The following is a 24,005-nucleotide window of genomic DNA, read 5'->3' as shown; positions in this document are numbered from 1 at the left end:
TTGTGAACGCATAATCTCTGTCTTATATTATGGCTATGTGTAATCTGCCCGTCGCTTATCAATGACTTGTTTGCAGTCAACATTGTCGAAACGGATTGTTTTTTAATCGGTTCATTTCCGTTTTATAGCATTTTGAAAAGCCCTCGTTTTTCAGGAAAATATATAGATTCCGTGATAAACGGCATTTACTGGAATATTCTGGAATACACAAACATTGTAATTTTTCTGCCTATTTATGAATAGTTTTCAAATAGGGCTGCAACTAACGATTATTTTGGTAGTCGACTAATCTGTTGATTATTTTTTTGATTAGTCTACAAATCTAACTATTATTTCCGTCACACCCTCCATCTCTGCTTCCTGTGGGCGCGGCTCCTTTTCCGGGCTCTTAGCAAACTTCTTAGCTTAACATCCCAGGGAACTAATGGGATAACTGGGGATGTTGTTTGCTCCTGACAAGAGTCTCAAAGTCTGGGGTGATGGTAGACAAAGCCAGTGTTGCGTTGTTATTATGGGCTGAGCCGCCACGCAGGATAATGACGCCGCGCGCACGCGCGCGCGCACACGCACGCGCGGCCGCGCGCGCATGCGCATATGTTCCCTCGCGCACAATAATACACTTTGTTTGTATAGCCTTTCATACAGAAACTGCAGCTCAAAGTGCTTCACAACAGAATTAAGACAGGCATAAAATGAGCACATAAAGTGCAGACATATAAAATCAGTTTTTCACATTAGGATCTAACATCCCAACAGGCAACCTTGTTTATGGTTTGATTCAGTTTTAATATAAATAATAAAAATAAAGAGAAGATTAATTAATTATCTACTCAGTCCCGAAGTTTGTGATGTAGATATGGAATGTCCCGGGTTGCTGCTGTTTGCAGAGTGTGTTGTTGTCCGGGGGTGAGTGGTGGTGGGTGGGGGTCTGTGGGCAGCGGCAACTTGGGACGTTCCATATTTACATCACAAAGAGTCCCAGACTGGTTGAAGACACCAGCCTATAGCGGCTATTGTTATGATAATGCGAGGTAGCGCCGGGGCCCGGGACTCGGCAGGTAAACACGAGCCGAGCCGAGCGCAGCGCGTTCTCGCGAGCGCGTGCATGTGCGTGCACGCGCTTCTGCTCAAATCTTTAATACTCAGTGAGGTACCACTGAGTGGTACCCCGTGCCATGAACAACGCATGCCTGGACAAAGCAACTCTGAGGTCATGCTCAATGTCCAATCTGTTCCTCTGCTTTGTCTTCAGCTGGACCAGAGCTGAGAAGCCACTTTCACAAAGATAGGTAGTGCAAAAAAAAATATATATATATATATATATATATATATATATATATATATATATATTCTTTTTTTACGACGCATCGACGCAAACATTTGGCGCAGACAAGTTTTTATGATCGACGTCATCGATTATGTCGACTAATCGTTGCAGCCCTATTTTCAAATAAACGCTAGATTATCGATAGTATGTGTACTTATGCACGCTAGAGAAGCGATCTGAAAAATATATTCTCATTTCCTGATCGCTCGCACACACACACACACACACATGGGGCACACGCTGATATCTCTGTGGAAATAGATCCGATTACCAAAAGACTGGTCAAATAAATTGCTTACCTCAGATCAGATGTTCTCCAAAAAGATTATTCCAATTCCTGATCGCCATTAAAAATATCGATCGCGTTTATTGATTCGCGTTTATTGATTCAGCGTTGGGTATGTAAATATGTATTCCACGCGTTTTCCGGCTCAGCGATCACTGGGGTTTCTTCACATGCCTCGCCTGAAAAGTTAAATGAGGAAACTGGACCCCCCACCAGTCTAATCTAATGGGGTGCAGTTACACAGGGAGAGACGATAGGGGGCGGTATTTTCCCAATGGAGCTCAGAGAGAGTCTGCAGCACTAGCGTGAGGCTCGATTGATGAAATATGAATTCAAATCGCTAATTTAAAAAAATACGACAAACAAACGCTATATAGCGTTGGTGGCATTCAACAGTCGGCATGAACTAACGACAAAACGCGCCCGTGGCACTCAAAGTGTTATGGAAGCAAAATATAACAATTTCAATATCGTCGCAAAAAGGCGATTTCGGGGGTACTGTCTTGCCTTAACACTTTCAGTGCCAGCAGGGGACGCACGATTCAGTGCTTGCGTGAATCCGATCCTCTCGGGTGACTTGCCTGAGAAGTAAAATGAGGAAGCAGGATACCCCCCCCCCCCCCCCCATGCGTTTCATTCAATCCATTCCAAAGGGGTGCAGTACCACAGGGAGAGGCGATAGGGGGCGGTATTTTCCCAATGGAGCTCAGAGAGTTTGCAGCACTAACGTGAGGCTAGATTGATGAAATATGAATTAAAATCGCTAATAAAAAAAAACGATCTATCGTCGTTGGCACTGAACGGTCGGCATGAACAAACGAGATATCTCGTCGTTGGCACTGAAAGTGTTAATGCCGTGGGTTTGAATCTGTAATGTTATTCTGTAGAATATCGCTTATTTTCTTTGTGGCTGCCTTGTATTATTTCTAATACCTCTGAAATGCTTGGGAGGTTTGAATTACCCATCGCCCTAAATAAATTAAGATTTATTTATAATTTTTTTAACATTTCCATGCCTCAGGACAGCCAGCTACTTTAATAATGAAATCTACTTATTCTGCCACCATAGTGGAATTTGAAGTGGTCTGTGTGTGTCGTCAGGGAGAAGCACAGAGGAGGTATCGCTCCCAGCTTCCAAGTGGTCCACATCAACTCTGTGACGGTGGATAACCGGCTGGACAACCTGCGCCTGGTGCCCGTGGGCTGGAGCCCCAAACCTGAAGAGATCTCCAGCAAGCAGAGGTATGACCGCCGGGCGCCAAGCATGAGTCACTGCACTGAAATCACTGTCTTCTGATGTGATACACCGCTAAACTCCCACTGTTACATTTAGATGGCTGGTTACTATGGAGATAATTTGGATTCCATTGTTACCAACTACATGCAGGATATCTAACTTCTCTAAGGGGGGGGGGGGGGGGGGTCTTGTTGTGAATGGGACACTTTTGGGCATCTGCATATATTGCAGATGCATATCTCCTAGGGGTGGGAATCACCAGACGGCTCCCGATATAGTTTTATCACAATACTTGGGCCACCACACAATACCACTAATATTGCTGTCTTGATTTCTGGCAGTCTGCTATGTAATTATTGTTTGATGGAGTGATATTGAAAATAGAGACGGGTGATATAACATAAATTCATAACAAAATATTTTCCATATTGTACATGGAAACTACACCGTTCTGAGCTACAAAGCCCATGCAAAGTTAAGTTAATGTTACTTTTAATGCAGATTACTGTATCACAATGTGTCACAAATATCAGGCTTTGGCTGCTGATCGTCATGATCAGATGGCTATTGTGTCAACTCAAGTGATACTAGCTATACTGTATCTTTACAATAATACATTTTTAGATTGAATTGATTAACTTAACACATTGACCGCAAGCAGCAGGGGGCGCTGATCCCCCTTCAGCGCCATGTCTTTATTCAATGGATATAGTTTTAGAATGCCAAATTTGCTAGTGCTTAAAATATATCTTAAATTATAGCTATGGGTCTAATACACCCGTCGATTGTCAGTGAGTTGCTTCCAGTCAACATGCACAAAACAGATTGTTTTTTTATCTGTACATTTCCGTTTTATACCATTTTGAATATGAGTATAGTTTTGGTGATTCTTAGTAATCCCAGGAAAAGACGCGATAATAGCGTTTTAGTGGAATACCCTGGGTATTAGCCCTGAAGAGCCCATTCATTGTTTTCATCGGCTTGCAATAAAAAAAAAACGCAGAGTAGGTATTAAAGAAACATGCAAACATTACGGGGAAATTTGCTTACAGTCTTCTCCAGAGTCAGACAAAAAGATGGATACCAATTTCTGCTTTGTATGTTCAGTAGAAAGATATCTGGCTGCATGTTAGCCTAGCTTAGCACAATGAATGGAAGCGGAGGAGAAGCGGCTAGCTAGGTTAGCGTGCAGCCGGATAGCTACTGAATGCACAGAGACAGGGTTCCCACTCATCTAGGAAAACCTGGAAATTCAAGAATAGATTTACATTTTTTTTTACTAAAATGACCAAATATCCTGGAAAAAATCTATGTTGTAGCCCCTCACTCCTCAGATGGCATATCTAAACCTAGGTGAGTACATAACCTTAGTTTTACGGCAATGTACACAGTGCTACTTCCCTATTAACACATTGACATCCAGCAGCAGGGGCCGCTGATCCCCCTTCATTGCCAGGTCTTTATTCAATGGATATAGTTTTAGACTGCGACATTTGCGAGTGCTTAAAATATATCTTATATTATATCTATGGGTCTAATAACGCCGTCGACTGTCAGTGAGTTGCTTCCAGTCAACATGCCCAAAACAGATAGTTTTTTCATCCGTACATTTTCGTTTTACATTTCGCCTTGCCAATTCTCCCTTCAATTCTCCCCTCCCCTGTCTCGAGCGTTGCTAGACTATGCCTCCCACTGGTCGGCTGCAGTGAGGACCAAGCCTTGCATCATGTGTCCCCTCCGGTACACGAGGAGGCAGCTGTCGCATCTTTTCACCTGTACAGCGCGATCCCTCAGTGGCGAGGAGTAACGCGTGGGAGGCTTACGTTGCCCCCGTTACTTCCTGATTCTGCTGTACAGGCGCATCAACTGACCTGTAGGAGTCGCTGTCCACAACGTCCAATCCCCCACCCACCAGCTTTACCACCCCTAACACTGCCAATTGTGTTAGTATGAACGACCAGCCAAGCTGGTAGCAACGCCTAGAGCTGGGCTCGAACCCAGCATCTCCTGCGTTAGTGGCGAGCGCCTTGCCCACTTAGCCGCCTGTTTTATACCGTTTTGAATAGAGTATGGTTTGGATGCTTTTGAGTAATTCCAGGAAAAAGATGAGAAAAAGGCATTTTACTGTAATCCAGTCATCACGTTGTAATTTTTCGGCTGATTATCTAATCATCCTGAAATCAATGCTAGATTATCATTATTATATCTCGTCGTGCATACATGAAATGACCGTCGTAGCGGGGTGCTCGACCACCCCCCCCCCCCCCCCACCCCCCACCACCACCGCAGTCAACGGTAATAAGCACATACACTTACACACAGATAGCTGTGATCAGTGATCACGGTAGAAATACATATCAGATCAACGATCAAATTTATATATAGTGTTCTTACCTTGTATCTGATGTAATGTACCACACTATCGACCGTTACATATGGGCGGGCGGGCGGGGTTACTGTTCGATGCCATCGTTGTATAGAACTGGCTCGCCTGAGTATTTAAACCCGGCCCGCCCGGCTGCTTATAGCTTATCCGCAACAGTAAGTTACTTCCGGGGTAGGCCTGATTGGCCCCGACAGGCACGTGACGCGCAACTTTCTCTGCCGCGCGGCACGCTCCGCGGAGCGGAGCGGCAGAGCTTGCGGAATTATGTAACCGCCCAAATCCGCCATGATTTTCATTCGGCGCTTCAGCTCACCTGGCAGAGCAGCGGTCCTGCGGTCCGTTGTTGACGAGTTCGAATCCCATCAAATTTAATTTTTTTAACGTGATTTTTTTTTTAACGTGTATTCTTTCGCCAGTTAAGGTTAGGCATGGTTAAGGTTAAGGTTAGGCATTGTTTCGGAGTTGGTTAAGGTTAGAACGGTTAAGTTTAGGCGCTGTTAAGGAGCTGGTTAAGGTTAGAGTTTGTCTTAGAGAATGGCAATATTCTTTCTATGGTTAAGGTTAGGCATGGTTAAGGTTAAGGTTAGGCATTGTTTCGGAGTTGGTTAAGGTTAGAACGGTTAAGTTTAGGCGCTGTTAAGGAGCTGGTTAAGGTTAGAGTTTGTGTTAGAGAATGGCAATAGACAGCCTATTTCCGCGCGACAGCTCTCAGCAGCCTCGTTGCGCGTCCTGAGTTTGCCGCGTCACGTGCCTGTCGGGGCCAATCAGGCCTACCCCGGAAGTAACTTACTGTTGCGGAACAGTTACAGGCCGCCCGGCTCAGATCGGCTCCTAAAACACACCACCCCATTTCCAATGAGATGCAATAGCTCCGCATGGCAGTAGAGGGCGGTGTTGACCGTCTGCCAGCTCAGACAGGGTCTGAAGGGTATACCAGAGGCTGCAGCTATGAATTATGAATAGATATACCGGTAGCTAATAAACGAAATAACGATCCCAAAAACGAGTTAACTCGTTTCTGGCGCTGAACGCATTGGCGGGCAATAACGAGTTAACTCGTTTCTGGCGCAGATTGTGTTAAACTACGTACGTCATTTACGAGGAATTGTTGGCACACAGGAGGACAACGAGGATCTTATTGGGGGCGACAGTGGCTCGGAGGTAGAGCAGTCATCTGGAAATCCGGAGGTTCCGGTTCGATTCCCGCTCCTCCCGGGGAGTATCTCGAAGTGTCCTTGAGCAAGACACTTAACCCCTAATTGCTCCTGATGAGCAAGTTGGCACCTTGCATGGTTGCCTCCGCCGTCGGTGTGTGATGTGTGAGTGAATGGGTCAAATATGAGGAACAAAATTGTAAAGCGCTTTTATAAATGCAGCCATTTGCCATTTATTGTACAGTTAACAGTGGTGGGTGTAGCAGTCGCCTGTAATAAACGTGAGACACTTCATCATGATTGGTGTAGGCAGCAGTCACCTGTAATGAACGTGAGACACTTCATCATGATTGGTGTAGCAGTCACCTGTAATGAATGTGAGACACTTCATCATGATTGGTGTAGCAGTCACCTGTAATGAACGTGAGACACTTCATCATGATTGGTGTAGCAGTCACCTGTAATGAATGTGAGACACTTCATCATGATTGGTGTAGGCAGCAGTCACCTGTAATGAATGTGAGACACTTCATCATGATTGGTGTAGCAGTCACCTGTAATGAATGTGAGACACTTCATCATGATTGGTGTAGCAGTCACCTGTAATGAATGTGAGACACTTCATCATGATTGGTGTAGCAGTCACCTGTAATGAATGTGAGACCCTTCATCATGATTGGTGTAGCAGTCACCTGTAATGAATGTGAGACACTTCATCATGATTGTTGTAGCAGTCACCTGTAATGAACGTGAGACACTTCATCATGATTGGTGTAGCAGTCACCTGTAATTAATGTGAGACACTTCATCATGAGATTGGTGTAGCAGTCACCTGTACTGAATGTCAGACACTTCATCATGAACGCTGCATCATTAAAAAAGGAGGAATACAACTGGGGTTAAATGTGTCGACTCGATACTAGGCCTACTGGTAAATTTACTAAATTATATGAACGTTTGTGAGCGGCGCTGTCCTGGATTGTCAAGAACATTTCCTGGCAATGTCCTGGAAAATTATTTCTCAAAAAGAGTGTGAACCCTGAGAGAGCAAATTGGCATGTTATCTTCTTGTCTGACTCTGGAGAAGACCATAAGCGCCTTGACCGTAAGATAACCCCTCTTTTTCAAGACTCATTTTTTGAAAAATACCTTTTTTGAAGACCAAATCTTGTTTTTAGAAGAAAATAATTGTATTTGAAAATAATGATAATGAGACACATAGTTGTTTGAGGACTCTGCTTCATTGAACACCATGACTTCAAAATTGGCATCGTAACTCCTCTGTTATTTGTTAACTTGCCAGACTTTTGAGCCACTTTGTTTGAGCTGGTCGCTGTGTCTCTCCATCTCTGTGTGTGTGTGTGAGAGAATGAGAGGGAGAAAGACGGTGGCTCGCTTGTGGTACACTTGTTTGGCACTAGGGCTGACCTTCAAAGCTTTTTTTGGCAATCGAAGCTTCGGGGGAAGCTTTTATCTTATGTTGTGGGACTTGTACAGCACTTTGGTAAACTTTGTTGTTTTTAAATGTGCTCTATAAATAAAGTGGATTGGATTAATTAATTAAGTAGCCCCTTTCATGACTGTGACGCAGCCAACAAGGTTTCACTCGGCTGCGCTGCCTGGGTGCAGTGGGGCTGCTCTCACAGCCAACGACATGACATTACATAATTATGTTGCAACCTTCATCTATCAAGCAAACAATTATATAAATATTTATATGTAGTTGATAGAGACAAAGGCAGAATTCGACTTAATTAACACTTTGAATGCCCATCACAAGATATCTCGGCTTATCAGCCTGCCCCCTGAATGCCCATCACGAGAATTCTCTTTTTTTTTTTTTTATTAGCGATCTGAATTCATATTTCATCAACCGAGTCTACCGTTGGTAAACCTGCCCCGCCAGGCGCTCTGATGTGAAAAAAGCGCCCCCTATAGTCTCCCAGATGGTAATGCACCCTTTTGGATTGGACTCAATGAAAATGGATGAGGAAAAAAAACTCCGGAATCCACATTTTACTTCTCACGCATGTAACCGGAGCCGATCAGATTCATTCTGGACCCTCAGCACAGCGTGTAATATGTGTTTTACAGTATACGCGTGGGATCAATAAAAGGATAGATTTTTGGAATGGCGATCAGGAATTGGAATAATCCATTTGGATACCATCTGATCTCAGGTAAGGAATCTATTTGACCAGTCTTAGGATAATCCGACCTGTTTTCACGGAGATATAGGCTTTTCCCCTATAATGTGATATGGCTGTTTGACTGCAAGAGCGATCAGGAATCAGCTCGCGGCACCAGCGTGCACACGTACACATATACTATCGTCTATCGATAATCTAGCGTTTATTTGAAAACGATTCAGAAATAGGCAGAAAAATGACAACGTTCTAGAATATTACAGTACAGGGCGATTATCGTGTAATCTTTTTTTCCCCCCTTGAAAACGAGGGCTTTTCAAAATGCTATAAAACGGAAATTAACCGATAAAAAAACAATCCGCTTCGACAATGTTGACTAGAAATGAGTCATTGATAAGCGACGGGCAGATTAGACACATAGCCATAATTTAAAACATAGATTAGGTGATATTAATGCTAACATTGAAGTGGATGGTGGGCATTCAAGCACTAAATGTGCGCCCCCTGCTGGGCACTGAAAGTGTTAAGCACGTTTTATTAAGACATATTTTTATATGGGTCGGGACACTTTAAAAAAGCAGCACAATGAACACAAATCTGTCCGACATAGTCTTAAATAACAAACGGCATTGCTTCGCTTCTTCGGCGACATGTCTGCTGCACATATCCTTGTTAAAAAAAAAAAAAAAAAAAAACAGAAATTTTTTGGCGTTTTATCGCTTTATTTCTACTGGGCAGTCCAGTAGGGAGAGACAGAGGAGGAATGGGAGACAGTGGGTGGAAGACATTCGGCAAAAAATTCGGCCGTGTCGCGGCTGAGCGCGCTATGTGGTTCGCCACTGGGGCGCCCCATGTCCTTGTTGTTTTCAACACAGATAATCTCCACGTGCTTGTTGTAGAGAGGTGGAGTCGAGGCGCCGCTTACTTTTGTTTCATTGGAATGGAGGCGGGAAGGCGCCGCTTACTTTCGTTTCATTGGAATGGAGGCGCAAGATTTTGGAGATTTTTTATTTTTTAAACCGATTTTTTTTTATGTTCGAAGCTTGTGCCATCGAACGAAGCTTCGAAGTATTTAAGACAGCCCTATTTGGCACCATCTGTTGTTGCATGTATAATGCCATATAATTGGCACAATACGGTAGATATACACTAAAAATTATTTCATCAATTCGGGGGGAAGGGGAAGTGCTAACATATTTGTTAATTGGTGTAACACTACTGTGCCATGTACATGCATTCACTTGGTTGGAAATACTTCGGATTTTGATTAACTTGTGGAACCGCAAGACAGTTTTATGCAAGCTATGTAAACTACAGCTGGAGTTTTAGCATCAAGAATTTTATTGTAAATAATAATAATAACTTTGCTTTATATAGCGCCTTTCAGAAGACCCAAGGTCACTTTACATAGGGGGGGGGGGGATTACAAAAGTAACAAACATAGTGGACAGACGCAACATACAAAGTGAGAAATTAGGGGTTAAAGGCCAAGTTGAAGAGGTGGGTTTTGAGGAGTTTTTTTGAATGAGTCCAGAGTTCAATCATCTCTCAGGGTAAATGTTATTGTATAGAGAAAAAAGCGTCATGCAGGTCCCGTTTCATATCATTAACTCATTGGGGGCTAACAGCGCCCTCTGCTGATGGCCCTTCGGTGCCAGTGCTTTATCCAATGGAGGATAGGACTTATTTGCGAGTGCTTAAAACATATCAAATATAATGGCAATAGATCTAAATAACACAGTGATCGTCAATGAGTTGCTTCCAGTCAACATGCACGAAACAGATACATTTCCATTTTATACCGTGATGAATATCAATATATTTCTAGGGCGTTCCGTCTCATCTCGATAAACTCCAGCAAATCGAGCTTAAATGTATTTCCTTAGAAATCGTGCCATTTGTCGCTTGATTTATGAACCGTTTTCAAATAAACGCTAGATTATCTATAGTATGTGTCCTCATGCACGAAGAGAAGCGGAGTCTGAAAAATCGATTCTCTGTACTTTGGTCGGCGCGAACCTCACACACACACACACTCCGATGGCGGTGAAAGGAACATCTGATTAACCCAAGATTCGTAACATAAAGTCCTTACCTCACATCTGATGTCATGCAAAAAGATTAATCCAATTCCTGATCGCCATTCCAAATATTGATCGCGTTTATTGATCCAACGTTATATATTCAAAACACATAATCCACGCTGCTCTGAGTGTCCCCAGTCCATCTGTTATAATGATACTGCATGCCCGAGAAGTAAAACCTGGACCGGACTTTTTTTTTGATGCACAGTCCCAGCCAATCCAATCCAATGATGTGCAATACCATCCGGGAGACGATAGGCGGCGGTATTTGCCCTTTGCGAGCTCATACCCATTCCCAATGATAATGTCAGGCTGGATGGATGAAAAATGAATGGATATCGCTAATAAAAGAAATATCGATTAAAACCCGAGATTTCTCGGGTTTGGCGCCCAGAGCATGGCGAGTTAACTATCTCGGGTTTGGCCTACAAAGTGTTAATTTGATCTCCGAGAGACGGCCCCTTCCACCTCACGCACTGAGAGAGGGTGTGTGTGTTCGCCAAATTACAGGTATCTATGGATCTCAGGGAATTTATTCCCAGTGTCAGCAATATTGTCTCTGTTACTAGGCTTGAGTAAATTATAATAATCAGGAAGTCATTTGCTTGCAGGAAGCTGGAATAGTCTCTGATGGTGAGGAATAAAATGGTGACATAAGAGCAACTCCAAATGATTTACTCTGAACAGCCTCTCCATACAGATTCAGTGCAAAATCCATAACCAAAGCCTTAAGGTTGTTGTTTATAGCGAACTATATGCAGCCCAATGCAGTCGTGGATGGTTTTGTTATTTCAGTGCATGAAGCCACAACGTCAATATTTCCTCTCGAAGTCACTTCAGCAACAAGGTAATTCCCAATCTTGAGCAAACACAAGTGTATGTTAACGTTAGGTAACACGCCCACTCACTTGGCTTACACAGAGTGATGGATCTCCAGAGGAAAGTTACCTGACTGTGATTGGCCTACTACACCAGAGTGAGATATAATAAAATAAAGTGCTGCAGGCACGCCTCCAGGTGGATCCATCTAGAATCAACTCAGCTAATGTATTGAAGGGAAAAAAATGCTTACATTTTCTGATGTACCAAACCATGACCCAAAACCATGCTATGAACCATTTGTGAACTATTATATAATATCTAACTATAATGGAAGGAATCTCTGTCCGTCTGTCTTAAAATCTTGTCTAAACGTTCTTCCATCGACTTCACACTTGGCGGGTGTGTTGCTGCGTACCCAAGAAAGTGCAGTGTAGGGTTGCCGCGGTGATATGAAATTTCCCATGACTAATAAACTCATGACAACACCGGTATTACCAGTGACACCGGACATTTTACAAAATGGTGCTCAATATCTGTAGATCGCTTACTTTAATATTTAATGTTATGCGGCTACATTGATCCACTGTTTGTCCGTCTTAAGTCTGTTTTTAATTCATTTTAAATTACTAATAATATCCATTTATTGGACAGAGTTGATGATATGTTCTAATTAAAAAAATAAACCAACGGACTAATACCTTCCGTAAATTTTCTATCCGTTCATTGACGGATCAATGTAGCTGCAGCTTTATTTAGCGCATCGTGAAAACACACTGTTGTTGGTCTGGACTGGTCTTCAGCTCCTCTCTAGTCTGACTAATAGTCATAGGACTTTGTCGACTAATCGATTAGTTGATTTAATTGACAAATCTGTAAAATGTCTTTTCCCACATGCAATCAAGCCAAAGGACCTCTTCTTGAAATGTTGTATTTACCAGAGATATGTTTGTAATCTCTCAGAGAATAACACCCAATTGGCTAACAAAGTCCTGGTGGACTAAGATCAACCCGACACAGGTGGTGTTGCGGCAGTATACTGTCATTGACAGGTAGTGCCGAGGGGCTGAGCGAAGGAGTTCAAACAATTGACGCGCGACATGAAATAACTCCGTTCCACGTCCAGGAAATACTTTTAAGGCATTTATTCTTTCGCTTCATCATGAGACAAACAAAATACGATTTGCACTTTGCGGTATTGCGTTATTGCGGTCAAAAGAAAATATGCTCTCCTAACTCTCACCCCCTCTCTCCGAGAACTGTCAAACCTCTGTGAACTGTCAACGTGAAAAGGTGAATGAAATTCCATAAGACGCTCCCATTAGCTCCACACCCCCGTGAGCACGCCCACCACCTAAAGTGACAGTACGACTAATAATACAACAAAACTAGAATACTGAATCATAATAAAGAGACCTCCATTATGGCGCCTACAGGTGGGGTGGGGTTCCTTGGGGCCCTCGGCCGCCGTGGCCTGGGCGGTCTGGACGCCGGGCCGGGGGGACACCGGGCTTGGGGTCGTGGGGGGTCTGGGGGCCATTGAGGCGTGGTGCTCTGGCCTTCTGTGGGCCTGGGCTTGGGGTTCCCGTGGGCCGGGGGCCTGTCGGTCGGGTGGGGGCTCTGGGTGCGCGGCTCCGGGATATGGGGGTGTTCTGTCTCTCTGGGAGGATGGCGGGAGGGAGGGGTTTCTCTTATGGGGGTCTTGCCCAGTGGGGTCTTGTGTGTTGTGGGGTCGGTGTGCGTGGGGTGGGGTTAGGCCTGTCACGATAACACATTTTGCTGGGCGATTAATTGTCCCAGAAAATATTGCGATAAGCGATATTATTGCGGTTTTGAGATTTTTTTTGTTGAGAAATGTATTTCCCAAACGTTTTCAATTAACTTATTTTTTTTTTTTTTTTTTACTAATATAATAATAGCATAATAATGCAAGGAAACCGTTTCAAAGTGCAATAAACCTTTATTTAACATTGGAAGACATTTTAAATATCCTAAATAAAAAAATGCTCAGTTTGATTGTTTATTATAAAACAAACTGAAACTGGAAACAAGCCCTCGGTCTGGCTTTTTGTGTCATCCTTTTAACATGTACATGTATTATTAATGTACCTTGCGGTACCATGTACAAAATGTTAATAAAGTGAGGAAAAAACTGTGGAAACGTAATAAATAAAAAGGCAGTGAAACAATAATCAAATAAACACCAAAATATATACTATCTCTATTGGAATGGAGACTTCAGCACAAGATAAACTAGGGATGGGCAAAAATAATCCAGATCGATTGATCACATGATGTACTCGAGTACTCGTGGAGGAAAACGCTGTACAAAATAAACGTCTTTTCCGGTGTTTTAGACTTATTTTGAAACCCACCCACCGACCGGAGCGGAAGTATTGTTGTTATTATCCTAGCAGCACCTATGAGCGGCCAACTTGTCTCGTCCGGTTCTGTGTTTTTGAGCTAATGATAAAACAAATGTTGAGATTGTTGGTGAACAACCAACTTTAGGTTAGTTTTAACGTTAGCTACTAACGTTGGATGCAGCTACTACAGGCAATCAACGATGACGAGGAAGCGTCAAAGCCGTATATAATAGAATAGTAGCCCTGTGGTGCGTAGGCACGACTCGAAACTACCTGTTATAATAAATTAATTCATGTTTAACTTGTCCCCGTGTCCAGTCCTTTGACTAGCCCCACCCGTTCATTGTAAACAATGATGCATGTAATTGTATTAACGTTATTCTGTGTTGTAGCTATGCTATACGTTGTATTTCGTTTGTTAGCTATTTAGCTAATGTTGATAGCATTTAATAGCATCAACGCTAGATCTTTAATCTTTATTTAGCAGTCCAGTTTCTCCGGGCAGTAGCGAGTAACTACTTGGGTCTAAAAATAGCTACACTACAAAGAACGCTACTTGGTTAAAAGGAGCAACACTATTGAGAAATGTAGTTAAGCTATGTGGCGTTGCTAGTGCCCCACGGAGCTCCCGTGCTGTACTCTGTAGTAAGGCCAGCGGCCCCCCACACGGAGAGTGACTGACGATTGGTACTGGTTCCGCCTCATTAAAACAAACGCGCAAATGGCAATTAATCGCGCCCGTCAAAATCATTGCATTAATTTTAATTATCACGCCGATTAATTGCACATCTGAAATCTGTCGCGCACACAAACATTTGTGTAAAATAAGCATGGTGTTAAATTGACTGGCGTGTTGCAACGAATACTACGGTACCCTGTTGCGTGTGACGTTACCAAGAGAAGCCCCGCTTTCAGTGCCTTGTGGGCGTCGCTACTGCGCTCACACAGACACACACATAACAGAGCAGGAAGCGGACAGATCCGACCAGCATTGCTGGCTCACAATGCCAGCGTAAAAATGTACATTACAGATTAACTGCAAAGAAAATTTCCAATTTATTGTCCCGGTCGAGACTAATTGGAAGCGGAGTGCAACGTGTGCAAAGCTTGACCATATGTTTCTGTGTCATGGCAAAGTTGACAGAATTGATTGAAGAATGCAGCTATACAGAGAGAGAAAGAAAATGATTGAAAACTATTTTGATGCCTCAAAATGATGTTTTGGTTTGATAAGATGCTTATGATACAATCATTCTAAGGATTATGTGTGTAATAAATTAGTTTAGTACACTAATTGCAACAAATCTGAAACTGCATAGTGCACTTTTAAATTAGTATACGATACACGATATATATCGCGATATTTTGACAATTCCTCTAAAGCACTTAAAAATGCTTGATTTAACCCTTTGATGCATACAGTCACGCCAATATGATGATTATAATAAGTCCCTGCAACATATGTTTGCATTATTAACACTTTGGCTGCCATGAAACGTGTTTAGACGTCATTGCCGGCCATGCTCAAGTTGCCGGAGGGCGCTGTACAGCGTCCTTATATCAATATTTCAAAAATCTGCGATCGGATTCATATGTCCCCTCCGCTGGCCTGAGATCCACCAGGAGGACCCACTGAGCTCTCTGGCGGTTCAGGAGCGCCATCTGGTGGCCGATCGGCGCAATCGCTTAAACAGGAAGTGGCATAGAGGTTGTGCTGGACGTCCGTATTACTTCCGGGCACTCGCTATAGGTCCCGGCATTCTAGCTCGTCACAATACACAGTGATCGATTGCCAATAACTCGATAAACAACATGATTTGGACGTATATACCATTATACAAGCTGGAGATGGACCGGGTAAATCTACATCCCATAATGATAAGATTTCTACTCTACGATGATCGCCCAACGGCGCGCGGAGACTGGGGTGAGTTTTAGCGTGTAACGTTACCGTCTTCGATACTAACTGCTATTATCAACATTTTACCCACATTAGATGATTGGTATAATGCTGCCCACGGAATTATAAATGCCCCCTAGCCCATCCGGTCAACATCAGATGACGTGTAGTAACTTCTAGAAGTACGTCTAGTTGGAATTTTTTATATCGCGCTGATTGCCATAAAACTGTATTGCGTCATCAATATAATGCATTTGGGGCTATAGATCACGTTCTGGAGAAAGCTGCAGAAAGAGATGAAAACATACTTATACATTAGACCATACTTTACTATGAATATGTGAATGAAAAAGTTTAATGTTGCTACACAATGAACAATACATATAGGACTTTGAATGGGCCCTAATAATGGCAATGTAGCAATAGAATTTAAAAAGTTATAGCCATGCAAAGAAGGGGTACTTCTCCATAGACAAATAGAGCCGACATGGTATATCATGAATTTAACCCAAGGCAACCAAAGTGTTAAACCATTAAGATGCTTTAAAAAACAATTTAATGAAAATGTACTAAGAGTAGTCTACTGACACACTAATAATTTCTTTTTATTTACATCGAAGACTATTTATATAAAAACTCTTGGGTGCCTAAGACTTTTGCACAGTACTGTGTTTTCTATCCACTTTAGCCAAACACACACACACATATATATATATATATATATATATATATACACACTGTGAGAAAATAATAATCACACATAAAGGGCTAATGGCTTATAGCAGACTTAATGATTTTAGAATATTTCAGATAATGAAATTAAATGTTTATATCATCAACTATCCAGTTAGTATTTATACTGTAATGTTTGGCTACTTTAAATCATTGAATGTAGAGAGAGCGAGAACGCGCGAGAGAGCCAGACAAGCTATGCACTAAAGCAAGTCTCATCTCAGCCGCGACTTGACATCATATACTCGATGTTCACGATATAGTAATTTACTACATCATGTAGAACAAGCCGCGATACATCGAGTATACTCGATATATCGCCCAGCCCTACTTTAAATATTAAAATGATGAGGCATCTTTGAGTAAACTTCGAGTATCTTGAGGCTGAAGGCAGTGTCCTCTTCACAAAATCACAATATGGTCACCCTTGAAGTCGCATGATAATTCACTTAATAAAAGAATGACGAGTCAGCCTCCTAAAAAGACAAAAGTTAGTAAGTAAGTAAGTAAGTATTTATAAAGCACCTTTCATACATGTCATGTAGCTCAAAGTGCTGTACACAATTATAGGCATATATAACGATAAAAGCAATAAAGTCATAGTGATCAGTTAAGATCAATGTTTAAAAAAAAAAAATAATAATAATAATAGTAACGTAAAAATGAAAATAACGTAAAAACAGTCATTTGCTTACCAGTTTGGGAGAACAGGTCCGCACAAACATTTCCGCTCAGTGGCAACCGGAAGTGCACTAAACCAATGCACTTGTATGGTAGGTAGCAATGTTTAGGTCTTATAATGCTAGTGTAGTTACGTTTTTATCAGTGGTCATAGTTGGGTCCATAGTGCTTTACCATAGTAACCGCCGCCGCCAAAGTAAGGACTTTGCTCTGTATCGTCAATCAATGGTCAAATAAATATTTGATTATTATTTCTGTGTATCAGCTAAATGTATAGATTTTTATGTTAGACATTGAGGGAAATTAAGATTCTCAGATTTTTTACAAACCGCCGCTTATCAACTAACCGGTTAATCGGCAGGTGATGTATGTTGCTCAGTAGTTGCTGATGTCTGCTCAGGAGGTTTGAGTGTTTGCTCAGACCGAATATTTTCTTTGAGGGAACATTGGTGCTCGGCCCCTCGTGGGGCGGACCTGGGATGTGGGGGAGTCCTATTTCTCGGGGTGGATGGCGGGAGGGGGGTCCCTCTTATGCGGGTCTGGGCTGCTGAACGCAGCCGTATATCATAGGAATTCAAAGGACCCATGTCAGTGTATTGTTATGTGTTTGATGTCATTTTAAGTATTGTCTAAGTGTTGTATGTCTATAAATGTAAATAAAAATGTAAGTAAAAAAAAAAAAAAGAAAAAAAAAATATCAACCCGACAGATTATCGGACTATGGCCCTAATCGTAACATTACACTCGGGGCTCTTTTCCCTCCATTCCTAATACGTCCTCCCCTGCTCCCCCTCCTCTCTCCCAGGGAGCAGTCCCTGTACTGGCTGGCCATCCAGCAGGTGCCAGCAGATCCCGTGGAGGAGCAGTACTTGGAGTTGAGTCGCACGCGTTACTACAACGCCAACGGTGAGCTGGTAGAGGAGGAGGAGTGCTCCTGCACCTACTACGAGTGTCACTACCCACCCTGCTCGCTCATCGAGAGGAGGGTATGTACCAGGATGTTTTTGTGTGCGTGTGTGTGTGTGGGGGGGGGTATTGCTAAATAAAGCTTTGTTCTGGGACTCAAGTGACTTGGCTCCCTGTGGGGGGTGTATAGTCCAAAGCTAATATCTGATCTTATTACAAGGTGGGAGATTAAGACCTGGGCCCTCATTTATCAATGGTGCGTACGCACAGATATGTGTAAACCGTACATACGATAATTTCTAAGCAAAGTGTTGGACTTATCAACATGAAAGTGTGCTTGAGATTGTGCGTATATCTATGCACAACTCAGACCGTGCGTACATGGCGCCAAGCGGTAGAATAAGAATAAGCTTTCGTGTATTAGTTTCAACAATGACGTGTTCGGTATGACCCGTAATTCATTATAAAATAGCGACATTAGTGTAATTATTGTCAAACCCTATAAATAGCATTTGGAATAGGTCTTTCCGAATGAATGCATCATGGTTTATTGTTGCATTTGGCTGATAAGTCATTGCCGGTGGCCGGGAGGAACGCACGACCCAGTTAAATTAAATTGTAATGTTATTACTGGGGTATCTAATTAAAATATCACTTAAATGCAGGGGATCGGGGCTATCTACTGAAGCCATGGCTGATGACTCCTCTGATCAACCCCAAGTTCCAACAGGAGCGCATCTAGAACCGGGCACACTCGTGCACAAGAGTCACCGTGGAGCATGCAATTTGCCTGCTGAAGGGTCGATGGCTCTGCCTGTTTGGCACAGGTGGCACGCTGCATTACCGACCTGAAAAGGTTTGCCACATCATCATGGCTTGCAGTGTGCTCCATAATCTGGCCATCAGAAATGGTATCCCGCTGCGGGAACCCCCAAGACCTGACTCATGTCAGACATGGAACAGCGACCTCCAAAACGCTGCAGCAATACAGACAAGAGCTAGGATCATAAGAGCAGTTTTATGTAAATCTACCCATGCAAGGTATTCAGGGTAGCGTTAGCGTTTTAACGGAACTAGATTATTTTGAACATCTTTTCTATTATTGCCAGTTTGCTTTTACGTAATATCAATGCTGTTTTCAATTCATTAAATAAACCCGATTTCTATTTACATTGTGACAACAGCCTATTTGTGAACTCCCGCACAGGGAATTCAAGTTCAAGTTTTCATTGATCACATAGGCTTACATGGTTATTGTATGCTCTCGTATTATTGTTATAGGCTATTGTCAAGAAAGGAAGTACATTATTTTCAATCGTGGCTTTAATTCGTAGCCGAGAAGCAGTCTCCTATAGCAGCTTCATTAATCCCGATCCATCTCAGCCACAGCATAACTGAGACTGGCTATGGAAAAAAATCATAAATAGACTACTGTAAATAAAATAGCCTATAACATTATAAAGGATAGCAGGGGTTCCCAACCTTTCTTCCCCAGAGCCCCACGATTCCTTGGAGACATAGGAATATGATATGATATAGGTATACTGGTCCGTCAGCGAGGAGATAGCCCACAGCGGATAGCCATTTGAGAATAGGCTATTATGGCCAAACGAGGGCCTATAGCCTATAAATATTATTTAATGTTTTCATACGCGTAAAGATACAAGGACAACAGTTAGATCGATAAAGTTAGTTTACTGTATGCAGGCTTCGCAGGGCTCTGTGCCATGCGTTATGCGCAAGTTACTGTTGCATTTGTAGGCTATGCTATTATATATAATTTATATAGGCTACCTAATACCAACAACAAAATAGATTGTATGCCGCTACAAATCATATTATACCAGGTAGCCAATAGAACTTTAAAAGAACGAAACGAAAAAAGGCATTCATATTCCAGCATGGTTATTAATGACACCAACGCCAAACAGTGGTTAATGGTCTTTATTAGTATTTTGCGCTGCCCAGGCAGCAATGGTCTTTAGGGAGTCGTTGATATCCGACATCAAGTCCGTCAGCCTGTCACGTATTTCTCCCATAACACGCGTTGAGTCTCCTTGGTTTGACAGTGCATTAAATTAGTTGGTTAGACCTCCATGATCAATCTCACTCTTTCATTGAAGTTTCTCTTTTTTTTTTTTTTATTGTGAACAAATTCTTTTATTATTTTTGTCATAGTTTGCCCGGCTTAGTCCATTTTTCCACATTTCATGGGGGTGTTTCATTACCATATATGGTTAATTATGGGCGGTTCTGTATGCAAATACTTAAAATCATGCACGAGCGCGGAGCATAGAACAAGTGGCATTTATCAACACGGAGTACTAGCAGGTGTGCGTAGGACCTGTGTACGCACGTTTGATCAATCCCAATTTTACTGTGTTCTAAAGTCCGTGCTAAGGAACGAAAATAGAACACTTTCTACGCATTATTGATAAATGAGGGCCCTGGTGTATATAGAATTATGATGGCATATTTCAAGTGTCTGTATTACCTCTCAGCTGTGAATGATAACACTGCATAGATAATTCAGTTTTCACAAATATCACCACAGGTTGGATTACGTCACAGAGTGAATCCTGTAATCCAGACCTAGGAAACCAGACATATATATCCCTGCAGTGCTTTTTCCAACCTGTAGTACTGAGCTCTGATATTTACGAGAGCATTATATACAGAGCTTGTCTTTGCCTTCTGCTGTTGTGCACATGCATCATGTTACTGTTGGGGTGTGTTGTGCACATGCATCATGTTTTTGTTGGGGTGTGTTGTGTGCACATACTCATCATGTTACTGTTGGGGTGTGTTGTGTGCACATACTCCTCATGTTACTGTTGGGGTGTGTCGGACGCTGCCATGTTGACCGTGTCCTTCTTTCGTCTCCAGCTGCGAGAGTTCAACATCTGCGGACGGTGCCAGGTGGCGCGCTACTGCGGCTCCCAGTGTCAGCAGAGGGACTGGCCCGCCCACAAGAAGCAGTGCCGCGAGCGCAAGCGGGTCCTCGCACTCGAGTCGGAGCCCGAACGATGATCTCCCCCGCCCTCCATCCATCCTCCATCCGTCCTTGACAGGGAGAGGAGGATGAGGGGGAGGGAACCGGGGTGGGAGGTCGGTGGGAAGGGCCGGTCTAAGGTTTGGGGGAGTAGGGATCGGAAGGGGGGGAGGGCGGACGAAGTGCAAGATGGAGAAAAAAATAATAATAATGTGCTGACGAGAGACTAACGACAGAGGACCATGCTGGTTGCTTGGTGGGGTGCTGACAAGAGGACAACTGCTACTTCCCAGAACTGGTAAATCTCCATAGCTTGCTTTCCATGCGGATGGGGATGATGGGAAATGTATTATTATATTATTATTATTATTATTATTATTATTATTTGTTTAGTTTTTCTTTCCTCGAGGAAGGAAACCCTCGAGCTCCACCTGCTGCTATGGATATGTATGTGAGTGGGAGGGAGGGAGGGAGGGGGAGGGGGATGAATGAAGAAGTAGTCCACGGCTACAACAGAACAAACGGGCCTGCGAGCTTCTTTGGACCACAGTGGGACTACGAGTTGTCGTTTGTCGTCATCTGCTTATCTTCCTCCGCCCAGCAACTTGGCTCTGACGACGCCAACCATATTTGCGCGCGCGCTCGTGCACACACACAGGGGAGGGGTACCTGTTGTTGAACCGGTACAATGGAAGGACATGGACCTGTACACGCTCCATCCCTTTGGACCTCTGGCGCACGTAGGTCCCCATCGTCGCAGTCAACTCCTGCCCTCAGCTGTACGGAGACCAACCAACACCAACATGCAGCAGATGTAGATTTTACTGTGCTGATCCAATCACACTACCAGTATTGTGTGTGTGTGTGTATGTATGTATGTATGTATGTATAATATGTGTGTGTGTGTAGTGTACACGTGCGTGTGCTGCCATTATGGACTGAAGGACATTTATGATGAAGTGGTGGACGTTGGGGTGGGTTGTTTAATGTATGATTATAATTATAATTATTTTTGGTTCTTTGTTCCTTCTGTCACTTTGTATTTTTTTTTGTTGGAGGGGGGGGGGGGGGGGGGTGACGGCGATTGGATCACTCGTAGGGGTTTTTGCGCCTTTTTCCTGTGTGGAAAACGTCCTGCTTCTGAATGAATGGAAATGAGTGAGTCCCTCTGGCATCGTGGCGAGACGACTTGACCTTCCACAGCCACCATCACTAAAGTGCTCCTATGTGAGGGACATCCTTGGGAATGAAATAAACTTGCCCCCCCAACCCCCTGGACATTGTACACACCCAGGTTGACTTTTACAGAGGAGACCGTTTGTACGAAAACCGCCTGGTATCAAAATCCTGCCCCCCCCCCCCCCCCCCCCCCCTTAAGCACTTCCAAGTCATTTAAATAAAATCGTTCCGTGTCAACTCGACCCCACCCGGCCGCTTGCCTCCTCAGTGTATTAATCACAATGGACCTATCTCAAAGCACCTCCCTCTTTTCCTTGATCTTCCTATCGCAAGAAAGGAGGGCGGGGCTCGAGATCGAGAGAGAGGTCAATTGCACAACTGCTCCATGTGTGTCATCCTGTTGTGTTTTTAGGTGATGAGTCCAGGTGTACAGTACACTCGCATATAAGCATGTAACACAGATGGGACTTACATGCGACTTGTTGATTGTTTATTTTGTATGTATGTATGATGAGGACGGGTTTTCAACAATGCGCACTGAAATGTTGACTCCCATGTTAAAGCGTCTTTTGTCATAGAGGGGATGATGGCAATTTGGAGGGGTGGGGTATGATTGGGGGGCGGGGGGTGAGTATGGATCGTTGGGTGTCTCCAATCTTTGTTTTTTAAGAATATAAGCATTAATCACCTAGAAATAAAGAGCTACAGTATATGAATGGAAGTACAGTCGGGGTCTAACTGACCTTCTCTTTTCACTGTAAACTGACTAAATAAAATAAAAGAATAAAATGTTGAGCTTGTTGGTCCACGGAGGAGGCTGCCTTATGGGTTTTAAGTGCTTTTAAAGTGACTGAAATGTTGTAGTGCAAATGGTATATTAAAATGTTTAAGTCTCTATTTTCATTTGTCCTTTCGGTCCATCCAAAAAGCACTTGGGCCTGCCGTTTATTTAAATTTTAATTCGTTGGCATTTTATTGCTTTATTTTGGACAGGACCGGCAGAGAGGAAGGTTGGGAGAAGATATGGGGGGAAGACATGCAGCAAAGGGGTCCGGGAGTCGAACCCGGGACGTCTGCGTTGCACTGCAGTGCAGTTACGTGATCTGGCGCGCCGGCCCTGCCGTTTTCTGTTGAGATATTGGAAGCAGAAAATAAATTATAGCAGCATGCTAATAGAAGTCTATTGACATGGATTGTGTGCTTTTTGGATGAACTGAATGGCCTATACATTTGAAAGGTAAAAGTCTAATCCTGTCAAACGGTGATGTCTAGGCAAAAGAGACCCTCTTGGTCATTTATTTTAGTTTTTGTCTTTTGGTCTGTTTTGGAGTTGAGGAAGGGCTCCAATGCTGGCCGCACCTCTGTCAAGAGGTCTGGAGAAATTCACAGTATAAAAAGTTACTATATACTTATATAATGTATTATAGCTATATATAATTGATATACCATTCTATAGCTATATAGTCATTTATACAGTACAGTCAAAGTCTCCAGACCAGTCTCAGCAGAACCTGAGGTTTGGCCATCATTAGCAGCCCCTTCCCTATACCCACACCATACCAAAACAAAATATTGTAAACAAAGTACTCCATCTGGACTATCTTTGTGTGGATGTCACTGTTTGACTGCCTTATAGATTCTACCTTTAATGTCAATTTATAAATGTTTAGTCCTAGAGGGCTGTTAACATTAGGGGTATATTTATTCAAGTGAACAATGGTTCAATTCAAATTTTTTAGGCAAAGATTTGACCTGGTTTGATCAAATGAAATTCAGTCAAGGTATCTGCAGCGTTCGATCGACTACAAA

The 24,005-nt window shown here is 43.0% G+C and overlaps 1 protein-coding gene across 2 annotated transcripts in view; it reads left to right on the top strand.

The window, feature by feature from the left end:
- Positions 1-21,122, top strand: part of zmynd19 (zinc finger, MYND-type containing 19) — a 28,789-nt gene extending 7,667 nt beyond the window's left edge. The window contains exons 4-6 of one of the 2 annotated variants that reach the window (XM_084324648.1): positions 2,715-2,855; positions 17,925-18,105; positions 20,912-21,122. In XM_084324648.1, coding sequence (XP_084180774.1) covers positions 2,715-2,855; positions 17,925-18,105; positions 20,912-21,055 — 466 coding nt within the window. In that variant the 3' untranslated portion in view covers positions 21,056-21,122. The remainder of the gene's footprint in view (positions 1-2,714; positions 2,856-17,924; positions 18,106-20,911) is intronic. The other variant, XM_084324647.1, reaches the window with a different exon arrangement.
- Positions 21,123-24,005: the final 2,883 nt, after the last annotated feature.

Source organism: Notolepis coatsorum, assembly GCF_963971535.1.
Source record: "Notolepis coatsorum genome assembly, chromosome: 11".
In the NCBI taxonomy this organism is placed as follows: domain Eukaryota; kingdom Metazoa; phylum Chordata; class Actinopteri; order Aulopiformes; family Paralepididae; genus Notolepis; species Notolepis coatsorum.
This window is presented reverse-complemented; position numbering and strand designations above follow the sequence as displayed.